The sequence below is a fragment of the Podarcis tiliguerta genome, assembly GCF_965153285.1.
Source record: "Podarcis tiliguerta genome assembly, chromosome: 11".
Lineage (NCBI taxonomy): Eukaryota > Metazoa > Chordata > Lepidosauria > Squamata > Lacertidae > Podarcis > Podarcis tiliguerta.
In genome coordinates this window covers 211025-223591 of record NC_139544.1, presented here as the reverse complement: position 1 = coordinate 223591, position 12567 = coordinate 211025, and the positions used below count along the sequence as shown (strand labels likewise).

The window sequence follows — 12567 nt, the reverse complement described above, 5'->3', positions numbered from 1 at the left end:
CCCTGAGCCCGGCTTCGGCTGGGGAGGGCGGGATATAAATAAAATTTATTATTATTATTATTATTAGAGGTACCACTGTACAGTGCTTGAGCTGACTCTGGCTGGGGCTCAACTTAGATTTCTCCAGATGATTTGTATTGATCTAGAGCAGGGATGGGGAACCTGTAGCCCTCCGAATGATGCTGGAATACAGCTTTCACCAGCCTTGGCCATTGGTTATGCTGCCCTGAGGCATGTGGAATAAAACTAAGACTCAGGAGGTGAATGCTGTCTGGCAGTGCTGCCCCATGGACTGGTTATAAGTAAAAGGGCAGGCAGGTGGAGGGCTGGATGAATGCAAACTGGTATTCATTTGGTAGGGCAGTTCCCCATTTGCCCTAGTAGAATTGCCAACACTGCTAATAGCTGAATCAAGCAGTCTTGGCTCGCTTGTTGCCCTGTGAGGATATGAGCCACTACAGATCAGGAACTACACACCTAAGACCTATTTCATATTTTGTACAGTAGCCGATTTCCATGGGTGATTCTCATGGTAAATGCATGGATTGACCTCCTGAATGTCCAGGAACACCCACTGGAGAGCTCCAATTGGCTGCAGTGGCTAATGGGGCATGAAAATAATAAAAATAAGACAAATTCCATACATATAAATTATTATGTAAACTTTAAAGTCTACAGTTGGGCATGTCCTGTAAAACATCACAAAAACATGACAATTTTTTGCATTCTCAGGGTTCTTCATCAGAATACAGAGAAAGGAGGGACAGACCTGAGTTCATGAGTGCCCCATCGTGGTAAAACAAAATGAAATGAGTTGAGAGCAATGATGCGGACCTTTGTTGAGCTGGACAGTTTTATGCTGATGCTATTTTTTGAAAAGATTTAAAGATCTTATAAGGAGCAATATTTTCAACAAATATTTTAAGTACTTAAAGAATGTTCAATTGTGTGATAATGGCGAGGGCAGCTCTGTTACTACATTTATGCATTTGAATTGAATGCAAGCACCGCCTTTTTTTTTCTTTTGCAGAATTCAAGCTCCTGCTCAAGTTTCCAAGATCACAAATTTGCCAACATGTTTGACCTGACGGCAGAATATCGGCAGCAACACTTCCTAACAGGGTTACTCTTCACTGAACTGGCAGCTGCCCTGGACACAGAAGCAGAAGGGTAGGTTTTGTTTCTTCTTCTTTTTCCAGAGACCTGCCTATGTGAGCAGATTATAGGAGTTGACAGTGCCAAATTTTACGCTGCCCATAATATTCCTTGCGCTGAGTCCTTCTTTCTTACTGTGTCAGGGCTGCACTCTGGGTGATAGTTCGCTAGCAGCTGAAGGGCAGAACTACATGTGACCTTGAGTGCAGTCCCACTCCACCTGCAAACTGCCAGTGAGGAGGTGAGATCCAAATCAGTACCCTAGTGTGAGGGGTGGGGAGTTTAACCATTTGCCCCTCTGACTGCACTCTGAATCTGGATTGTGTCCTCTCTCAAAAGGGGACTGCAATTTACATTGCAAAAAAAGAAGCCCATTCAATTAACATACCATGTCAATTAATATCATATGTTATTTTCATCTTTGGTTATCACTTGAAGCCTGCTTAATCCATACTGTCAACATATGCATCAGTCACAAGCGTTGTTCTCTTGTTTGTGCTGACAGAATAAGCAAAGTGCAAAGGAAAGCTGTCAGTGCCATCCACAGCCTGCTGAGTGCCCACGACTTGGACAAATCCTGCTTGAAACCAGAAGTGAAAGTGAAAGTTGCTGCCCTTTATCTGCCCCTGGTTGGAATAATTTTGGATGCACTTCCACAGTTACATGACTTTACAGGCAAGATAAGTTTGTTGTTGTTGCTGTTGTTAAAGTACCTAACATTTTCAAACTGTTGCACGAAGATTTTAAAAAGGCTTACAAGCTAACAGACTAGGAAGGAATTGTTGTTTTGGTCAAACTTCAGAGATCATGTATTTTGTCCCCCCCCATGACATCATGGGGTGTGGGAGGAGCACAGAATGTTGGGAAAGAGCAAGGTGGGGGGATTCAGTTGGTGACAGTTTGGGGGAAAGAAAAAGTTGTTAGAGAAGATGATGAAAGAGTTGGGACAGAAGAGAGAGACAGAGAAGAAAGGTAGACAAGACAAAAGAAAAGGAGAGGTAGACTCAAAGCAATAGGAACTGATAGGAACAAAAACAGAAACTGCTGTTTGACTAGCAATAATTAACAGACACTGTGGCATTGGCTCAGTTGGGTCCTGGTCATTTATGAGTTTTATTGTTTTCGTTTATTCATTGCTTTTCTTGTTAATTGATTGGTTATATGAACTGTTTTTAATTTATAAGACAAATAGGTATTCCTATTCACTAGACCAGAGAGATTCCCACACTGCCTTTCCTTGCCTGTAGTCCAGAAATGTATACCGTATTTTTCGCTCCATAGGGCGCACCACCCCATAGGTCGCACCTAGGTTTTTTTTTTGGGGGGGGGGAATAAAGAAAAAAAAATTCCCCCCCAGGTGTGGGGCTGGCACGGGGGAAGCCTGAGCTTCCCCCGACCCCAGCCCCGAGAACAGTCTGCTATCCGCAAGCCTAGGGAGCCCGGCAGGAAGTCGCACCGGTCTCCCCAGGCTTGCGGAGAGCTGTGCGAAGCCCAGCGCGCCCCAGGCTTCGGAATGCAGGCAGCTCTGCGCAACCCTTGGGAGACAGGCACGACTTCCCGCCGGTCTCCCGAGGGTTGCGCAGAGCTTCCTGAAGCCTACAGAGCGAGAGGGGTCAGTGCGCACCGACCCCTCTCGCTCTCCAGGCTTCAGCGAAAGCCTGTATTCGCCCCATAGGATGCACACACATTTCCCCTTCAGTTTGGGAGGGGGAAAAGTGTGTCCTATAGGGCGAAAAATATGGTATATTCCATATGCCTCCAACTACAGAGAGTTTTGTAGTAATGGCAGGTTCGTTTTCGTATTCTTGGTGTAGGCACACAAGTGGGGAAACCTGTGCCTGCTGAGTGCATTCCTGAAACAGTGTTAGTCTATAGAGACTTCTTGGTGGCAAGGTCTATCCTACAGTTCCAGCGCATATGCATATGCGTGGTTCCACATGCTTAGTTCTTCCTCCACAGCTGCAGTTGTCACATCATGAAGAACATTCCCTTAGTCTGCAGACGAAGTGAGCAAGACACTGAGTCTTTGTTTCTACAGCTCTCCCTCTCTTTCCTTTACATTTCCCCCTCCATTGGTTTTGTGATTTTGTTTTCTTCCCTTCTTTGTCCCCCCCTCCCCTGCGCCTTGTGGCATAGCAGCCTACATTTAAGAAATGCAAAAGTTGAGATGGGAAATTGGCCATCATTGGTCACAAGTCTTTTGAGTAGAGGATTTTGATGGCTTCTTGTGAGCATTGCCAAAAATTCACTAAGCAGGCTTGCCAGAACCATTCAATCTTTCTGTGTTGTGCTTTGGTTATTACTAACTTATTTGATTCTGGCCAAAGGCTGTGTACCCATTAGTACTGAATCTGGCTCCAGTGCACTCTCACCACTGACTTTTGAATCTGTGTGCACACAACATTACCCATTATGAAGCACAGTGGTACCTTGGTTCTCAAACTTAATCTGTTCCGGAGGTTCGTTCCAAAACCAAAGTGTTCCAAATCCAAGGCATGCTTTCCCATAGAAAGTAATGCAAAATGGATAAATCCATTCCAAACTTTTAAAAACAACCCCTAAAACAGTAATTTAACATGAATTTTACTATCTAATGAGACTGTTGATCCATAAAATGAAAGCAATAAATAATGTACTGCAGTCACACACACAATCAATCAATCAGTAGCTGAACTGGGTTCCACACAGTCACAAAACAAAAAAAAGAGTCACAAAAACGCAAAATAAGTAGCAAAAACAGACTGACCTCAGTGTAACACTCCATAACAGAAGCGTGGCACTCAAATTAGACGCATAACTCTCAAATTGGAAGTGTGGCACTCAAACCGGAAGTGTAACACTCAAAATGGAGCATGTTCGGCTTCTGAAAAAAGTTCTCAAACCGGAACACTTACTTCCGGCTTTGCAGTGTTTGGGTTCTAAGCTGTTTGAGTATCAAGGCATTTGAGAACCACTGTAGTTTCTGTGGTAATTATTCTTTACAGAGTTGTGCAGAAGTTGCCCCGGGTAATTTGTATCTGAAACTGACTGAGATTTACAGACTGACTCTGAGGCAAACAGCAGCATAACATGACATACTTGCTGCTCTAACAGTTAAAACTTACACAACAATTGATAACTGAACTAATGGGGGGCGGGGATTGCCTCAGGCACATGACATCACAAGATTCTATGCTACAGCATTAACCCTCAGTTTATTGGGAAATATTGGGAAAATGCGGATGGTGCATTTTACCTCAAACCAGCTTTGATCTGAAAGGGAAACATGAGCTATTTTCACTTTGTAGTTAAGTGGAAGTGTGTACATTTGGGACTGGTCAACTTAATCCTGTGTGCAGGTGTTTGGGCTGAGTGGGTATGAAGATGAGTCTTTCTGTTGCAAGCTTATACAGGCTATAAAAGCTCCTAAGTCAGGCCAATAAGACCCAGGATCCAGGAGGAGATAGATTCCAACGTTTTATTACTTTCTAAGCAATAGGTTATAGCGGGATAGGTCCACAAAGGCTGCAACTGCGATTCAGTGGTCTGGGGGTGATATTTATAAGTTTTTACACAAAGCAGTTCAATTTTCTTCAGTCATATGCATTGAAGCATTTCTAATTACCTCATTCAGTTATTGGATACATTTCATGTTAGTGTGCTTGTGCAAACTTAGCATAAGCATTGGCTGTTTTGCTGTCATCTATATGGCCTCCATGTAGAAACATTGTGTTACATTTTTATAGCAAAATCTATTGTGCTTTTGTTGAACCTGCATGTATAGCTGTGTATGTTCTGCAATAAAAATGTTAGCTTCTTCTCTTCCCATGGGAAAGGGTGCTTGCATAACAAAAGCTTTCTCAGCAGTTCCAAAGCTTTTTGCAGTTTCTTAGCATTTCCTTAAAGCAATAGGCTTTTGGGGCCCTTGGAGCCCCTCCCACATTTCTAGCTTGGCACAAGTGTGAGGATGAGTGAGAGAGAATATTTTTCACTGTGAAGTACAGTCCATCCAGGGCTCCCTCTTTTAAGTTCATTGCCCCTTTTTCAGTCAAGCTGAGTGTGAGTGAGTCAGTGGAAGGTGGTTTCATTTGTTTTTCTTGATTACTAGTCATCAGGGTAGTATTTAACCCCTTTGAGGTAAAGGCTCCATTAATTTTCTCCCGGCCACGTGGTTGATTCTCCTCAGGTCCCTTGCTATTGTGCCACCAATAACTGGAAGTGACGGAAGCAGCTGCTTTCTTTAACTTTCTTTGGCACCTGTAGCAATTTTAATTGAAGTGTTGGGAGGAATTGTTTTTCCCCGCTTTAGCCAAACGGTTGAAATTCATAGTTACAGTAAATATGGCAAAAATAATGGATAATTAATAAAAGCAAGCAAGCAAGCAAGCAAGCAAGCAAATAAATAAATAAATAAAAAATAAAACTATTATTTTGTTGTTCAAAGTTAAGAACATAGCAATATATCACAGTTTCTATAGCTGTAGGCTATAGAAGGGTATTTAAAATGAGAGTTTGCAACTCCGGTCGGCTGCAGAGCCATTACAGATGCGGATTTAGCCTCTTGGGGAAAGTCCGAGCTCGGCAGGAGATTTGGAGGTACACAAAGGCGCTGTGAGCTGCGTTAAAAAAACCCAAAGGGAGTTTTGGGTGCAGGGGATCAGGCGGCGCCCTTGGTGTCTATCCTTTTAGTCGGATGGCTCTGTAAAAAGAGCTCAAATGACCAGGGGATTGAGGCGCGGGTGCTTGGGATCTATCGCTACTCTTGCCTTGCAAAGCCTGTTTCCGGTGGCAGAAAAGCAGCTGGCTTCCTGATGCAAAAAGACTGAATTTGACTGGATGTGGAGTAAAATTTTGGAGTACTTGGCGAACAGATGGCATAATGGGATGTAAACAGGGAGTCTGTCCCATTGCTGGAGAGAAAAGGGCACAGTAAGAATTTCTACGAAATCGAAAGTACGTGAGTTCCTTTTTCCGCAAGCGGATATAATTTTAGTGCTATTCCACTAGCCTCATAAGGCAGGGCTGAATGGATTTCTAAAAAATATATAATTTTACTCCAGATTTATAGACTTTAGATTTCATTTTGACTGAAAGACAGTTCTGAAACACTGGGGGAGGAGAAACCCCGGCCGGCTCTGCCAAAGGCAACTTTGTTTCCAGGGCTGCTGGCGATCGATACAGACGTGTTATAAAGTAATAACTATTCGGACTACTCATTTCTAGCAACGAACGGAGCTAATATGAAAAAGTGTGGGATGAAGTTAAGAGAGATTTGGAAGTGTGGGGAAGAATGAAACTATCACTTATGGGAAGAATCTGGAATTATGGAAGCCAGGGAATGGTGCGGGGGGGGAGTCGATGCTCTGATTGAGCAAAGATGTATGTGATGATAAAATTTTATTTTGATTGTATTAAAAAAAAGAAAATTCAATAAATATTGTTATAAAAATAAAATAAAATGAGTGTCGGCAAATGTGTCCTCTTTTTTGCTTCTCAAAATATGGCGACCCTACTTCAACATAACCACAGACTGTCTAACTTGTTGTAATCAAGTTTTTCTGTACAACTTTTAATGAAGTTTTTTTCTTAGAGTATGAAAACTGTTGCCTTAGTGGAGTCTTTAATTGGTGCCAACACAACTTATGCACCATCCTTTCAAACCTTTGGCAGTGTGGCTTTCTCCTTTGTTTTTTGGAGCGTAGCCTTTCTTGGGGCAATTAAAGCTTCTGAGGATGTAGGGTAACTTGCAGCTCTGCACTTCAGTCCTCTCTTCCTGACATTATATTGGGACAAGGTAGTCTTCCATCCAGATTCTTATTTTCTGCCAAAGACTTCGTCAAACTCCACCCCAACTTTATATTACCTTTTTTCTTGCCCCCTGCTCTGTGTTGATCGTTGATCTTTGTGTTGATCGTATCTTGTTATCCTAAAAAAAATAACCCTAATATTTTTCATTGTTAATGCCACTCTGTATAAAGATCACAAACTTTCTTCTCAGTGGGTGGGTTACAAGAGTGCTCATCGTGCCCTGCAATATGGCTTCAGAGTGCGCTGCATGCAGGCTGTAGCTGCCTTTGTAGCAACCACTAGGATAATGTTAATCCCAGAGCCATGTTGAGCTACAACATCGTCACAGCTCTTGACTTTCAACTTCCACTGTGCTCTTGATACTTCAGCCTGTGCTGATGTATTTTTTGGAACAATAATCCTCCAATGTGTTAACTCCTTAGGACAACCTACTACAAATTTCAGATGAGAAAGCTTGCTATTCTCCCATATGTGCACAGAGACCATGAAGAAGGATGGGTAGCTTGACCTTAACTGAAGTTCTCTTGAGTGATCATATGTGGAGTCACACAACTTTCTCAGCTGCACACTGTGGTTAGATACTGAATGTTGGTATGGCAATTTTTGAACTGAGCAAAACCTCTTTGGACTTGCAAGCTGGAACTTAAGGGGTGGAGTATGTGAAGATGCACTGCATAGACATAAGTATTTCCATATGAATGGTTCTACAGATGACCATTCTCAAGAACTTCAGTTACAAGTATGCAACTTATATTTTCTAATATAGTTTCAGATGGCCGCAATGGGAAAGGCCGCATCGGATCTCCAGATGAAGAACAAGAAGCTGCAAGCCAAATTAACCAAAATATCGCTCTGGCCATTGCTGGGAATCAGTTTAATCTCCTACGCTCCTATGGTTCATCTGTGTCCACAGTGGTAGGTCTACCTACACTATGTGTTTGCAGAATTTTTTTTTTTTAATGATATTTTATTAGGTTTTACAATCAATAAACAACAAAGAAACGCGGTACAGAAAAACAAATACAGAAAAGACAATACAACAACATGTATACAATACAACAAAAGATATAAATATATATATATATATATATATATATATATATATATATATATATAAAATAAAGAGAAAGTTAAAATCAATCATTGTGTCCTTATATATATATTTTTACATTAACTTAGTTCTGCGACTTCCCCAGACCTTCCCACTCTGTATTCCAGATCTTATATTCTGACAGTAAATTCCTTCCCTCTGTCATATATTAAATTCAACATAATCTTAGTGTCTTAATATAGTTACATCCCCATATACCTTAAAATATTAGTCTTTCTTAATCTTTAAATTTTTATGCTAATAGTCTTTTAAGTTCAATCTGGTGTCAACAAACATTCGTTATCTTATAGTATTTCTGTAGATAGTCTTTGAACTTCCTCCAGTCTTCCTTCACCGTCTCTTCTCCCTGGTCTCTGATTCTGCCAGTCATTTCTGCTAATTCCATATAGTCGATAACTTTCATCTGCCATTCTTCCAGCATGGGTAGTTCCTGTGTCTTCCAATACTGTACGATGAGTATTCTTGCTGCTGTTGTGGCGTACATAAAGAATGTCCTGTCCTTCACATGAACCTGTTGGTTGACCATACCCAGGAGAAAGGCTTCTGGTTTCTTCAGAAATGTGTATTTAAACACTTTTTTCAGTTCATTATAGATCATCTCCCAGAAGGTCTTAATCCTTGGGCACGTCCACTAAAGGTGAAAAAAGGTGCCTTCAGTTTCTTTACATTTCCAACATTTATTATCGGGCATATGGTAAATTTTTGCTAGCTTGACTGGTGTCATGTACCATCTGTTAAATCATTTTCATTATATTCTCTCTTAAGGCATTACATGCCATGAATTTCATACCAGTGGTCCATAACCGTTCCCAGTCAGCTAGCATTATATTGTGGCCAACATCTTGTGCCCATTGAATCATTACTGATTTTACTTCCTCATCCTGTGTATTCCATTTCAGCAGCAAGTTATACATTCTTGACAATATCTTAGTTTTGGGTTCTAGCAATTCTGTTTCCAATTTTGATTTTTCCACCTGGAAGCCAATTTTTCTATCCAATTTATAAGCCTCCATTATCTGGTGGTAATGAAGCCAGTCACGGACTTTGCTTTTTAACTTATCAAAACTCTGTAGTTTCAACTTATCTCCATCCTGTTCCAAAATCTCCCAATATTTTGGCCAATTGGCCTCCATATTGAGTTTTTTTAAAGCTTTTGCTTCCATTGGAGACAACCACCTTGGAGTCTTGTTTTCCAAGAGATCTTTGTATCTAGTCCAAACATTAAACAGTGCTTTCCTGACAATGTGAATTTTAAACATTCTGTGCACTTTGACCTTATCATACCATAAATATGCATGCCAACCAAATACATTATTAAATCCTTCTAAATCCAATATGTCTGTATTTTCAAGAAGTAGCCATTCTTTCAGCCAGCAGAAAGCTGCTGCTTCATAGTAAAGTTTCAAGTCCAGCAGGGCAAAGCCTCCTCTTTCCTTTGCATCTGTTAATATTTTAAATTTTATTCTTGGCTTTTTGCCCTGCCAGACAAATCTAGATATGTCCTTCTGCCACTTCTTGAAACAGTCAGTTTTATCAATGATCTGTAATGTCTGGAATAAAAACAGCATTCTTGGCAATACATTCATCTTTATCACCGCTATGCGACCCAATAAAGAGAGTTTCAAATTAGACCATGTATCTAGATCCTTCTTTATTGCATAATTTTTTCTTGCTTTGTTACTCCCTATTACTGACCCAAATTCTAGGAGCCAACTTTTAAGGATTTATTATGTTCTTTCATTTGATCTAGTGGGCATACTGAGCATATTTTCCAGGGGGAAGGGCCGTAGCTCAGTGGTAGAACATGCATAAGGTCCCAGGTTCAGTCAGTCTCCAGCATCTCCAGGTAAGGCTGCAAGATACTCCTGCCTGTAGCCCTGGAAAGCCACTTCCAGTCAGTGTAGACAGTACTAAGCAAGTTGGACCAAATATCCAGTAGCTTCCTATAGCTCTGTGCTTCTTTAGCCTCCTTGCTGTTTGGAGCTGATGGGACTTGTAGTCCAAGACTTCTGGAGAGCCGCAGATTGAGGAAGGCTACTCCAGAGTATTTGATGCTGTTTTTTGTTTTTGCAAGTGTGCCGTTCACACCTGCAAAAAACCCTACAGAGGTGAACCACCTGAAATAGAGATATTCCCAACTCCCAAATCTAAGTGGCTACAGCAGATTTATTAGCTGGAAACGGCACCTTAAACAAAAGAAAGGAGCCCTACCAGTTGTGTGACTGGTGACATTCATTAGGACTATTAAATATGCCCTTCTTTATGTCTAACTTTCTTGAACTTCTTATTTTATTTGTTCCAAGCCTTACAAACAATACAACACTTTAAGTCCAGAAACTACACGCCACCTTTTGATCTGTTTCCTGTGGATCATGAAAAACGCTGATCAGAATCTTATTCAGAAATGGGTTGCAGACCTGCCATCTATGCAGCTAAACAGGATTTTAGACGTCCTTTACATCTGTGTCTCAGGCTTTGAGTATAAGGTAAATAGAATGGTGTCCAGTCCATACTTGTTGCTAATTGTTTTGATGCGTTACAGACACAGTGTACAGGTTTTCTTGGATGGAAATATGCTACATTTATTTTACAAGTGTGCTTCACTTTAACTTTGTGCAAAACTTTGTGCAAAATTGAACTTTTCAAGAGGTACAAAATAATTGGTTTGTAGATTTCTTTGTACAGGGTGAGTCTTTTAAAAGAGGCCCCGTGGAACATATGTACTCTGTATCCACGGGGCCTCTTTTGAAGGACTCACCCTGTACATTTAAAAGACATACTAACCTTTTGATACTGATGGTTTAGCTCACATAATTCTTTATGTCTGTGCAGGGCAAGCAAAGCTCAGACAAAGTCAGCACTCAAGTACTCCAGAAATCAAGGGATGTAAAAGCTCGGCTAGAAGAGGCCTTACTAAGAGGAGAGGGAGCCAGGGGTGAAATGATGAAGCGGTGCAGGATGCCTGCTGGTATGCTCCTTGCTTTTTTTATCTCATTTGTGAAACCAAAAAGAAATTGTAGATATAAAAACACAGTTTTCCATAACAACTTTTGACAGCAAAAAATGTCTGAAGGAAATATTTGAAAAGAGTTTGATTATTAATGACTGAGTCAGAAAATTAAGAAATTGCCTTATACTGAAGGAGCGTCTCCACCCTCATCGTTCAGCCCGGTCACTGAGATCCAGCGCCGGGGCCTTCTGGCAGTTCCCTCATTGCGACAAGTGAGGTTACAGGGAACCAGAGAGAGGGCCTTCTCGGTAGTGGCGCCCACCCTGTGGAACACCCTCCCTTCCTATGTGAAGGAAATAAACAGCTGTCTTATCTTTAAAAGAATCTGAAGGCTTCCCTGTTTAGGGAAGTTTTAAATATTTAATGCTGTATTGTTTTTAACACTTGATTGGAAGCTGCCCAGAATGGCTGAGAAAACTCAGCCAGATGGGCGGGGTATAAATAATAAGTTGTTGTTGTTGTTGTTGTTGTTATACTAAGGGTGCCCTGGAGGATTGTTACTCTTTCATGGGAGGGATTCAAGTGCATACCGGAACTTAAGGCTTATGCAATTAAAGTGGCCGAGAGCAAAGAGAAGCAAGAGACCTTTCTGTTGAGCTCTGCCTCTTAAACCAGAACCAGTAAAGGTGGTGAATAATAATAATAATAATAATAATAATAATAATAATAATAAATGTTGTTGTTGTTGTTGTTAAACTTAGCTTCCTACAACTAGATGGGATAAACTGTGCTTATATACTTGAAAATGCCTAGGGGAAAAGTGTCAGCAGTAGACAAGGCACTGCATCTAAGTGGATTATCATTGACTATTCTTTTCCAAGGCCTTTTTTAAGCAAATCACTTCTTTAAGCAAGTAACTGTACTAGTTTGGCTTCTTCTTGATTGCTTAGTACTGCTCTCCCTCTTCTTTCGTCCTCAAGTTTCTTTCTAGAAAGTGACCAGAAAGCTGGTTTGATCATTGTTTCAACTCCCCAATTTGGTCCTTACTACAGTTTAGGCCAATTGAAGGTGCCCATTTTATGAGGACGTGCATGGAACTAGTCCTTGCTGTTGCTTGCCTTGGCTGCCAAAAGAAGCATACAGGCTGCTTTTTTCTGGTAGCCAGGACAGGTAGCAACCAGGTCAGTAGCACAGCCACTTCTGTAGAAAGGTGAACTGAGTCTTGGGACTGGTTGCCAGCCATTCTCTCTTTCTGCTTATTGAAAGAAGGTGGCTTGCAGGTGTTGGTTACACACATATTTTCATTAAGAGGGTAATGCAAGAGTACATCCTATACCTAAGCCGGTGTGGTAGTCCCAGATGATGTTGGGCTGCAACTCCCATCATCCCTTACCATTGGCCATAGTGCCTAAGGCTGGTGTGAGTTAAGAGTCCCAACAGCATCTGGTAGCACCATGTTGGCTACTCCTGCTGTACTTACCCAAGTCTGGACTTCTGGGCCTCATTCATTTGTCTGCCTCTGTCCAATATTTTGCTTCGTAAAGGTAAAGGACCCCTGACAGTT

The 12567-nt window shown here is 41.3% G+C and overlaps 1 protein-coding gene across 1 annotated transcript in view; it reads left to right on the top strand.

The window, feature by feature from the left end:
• The window catches only part of DOCK8 (dedicator of cytokinesis 8), a gene marked incomplete at its 3' end in the record, with an annotated part of 126172 nt that overhangs the window by 85330 nt on the left and 28275 nt on the right, over positions 1–12567 (top strand). Inside the window, exons 27-31 of the mRNA XM_083404612.1 lie at positions 1031–1170; positions 1661–1830; positions 7709–7857; positions 10357–10539; positions 10886–11021. Of these exons, the coding sequence (XP_083260738.1) occupies positions 1031–1170; positions 1661–1830; positions 7709–7857; positions 10357–10539; positions 10886–11021 (778 nt within the window). The remainder of the gene's footprint in view (positions 1–1030; positions 1171–1660; positions 1831–7708; positions 7858–10356; positions 10540–10885; positions 11022–12567) is intronic.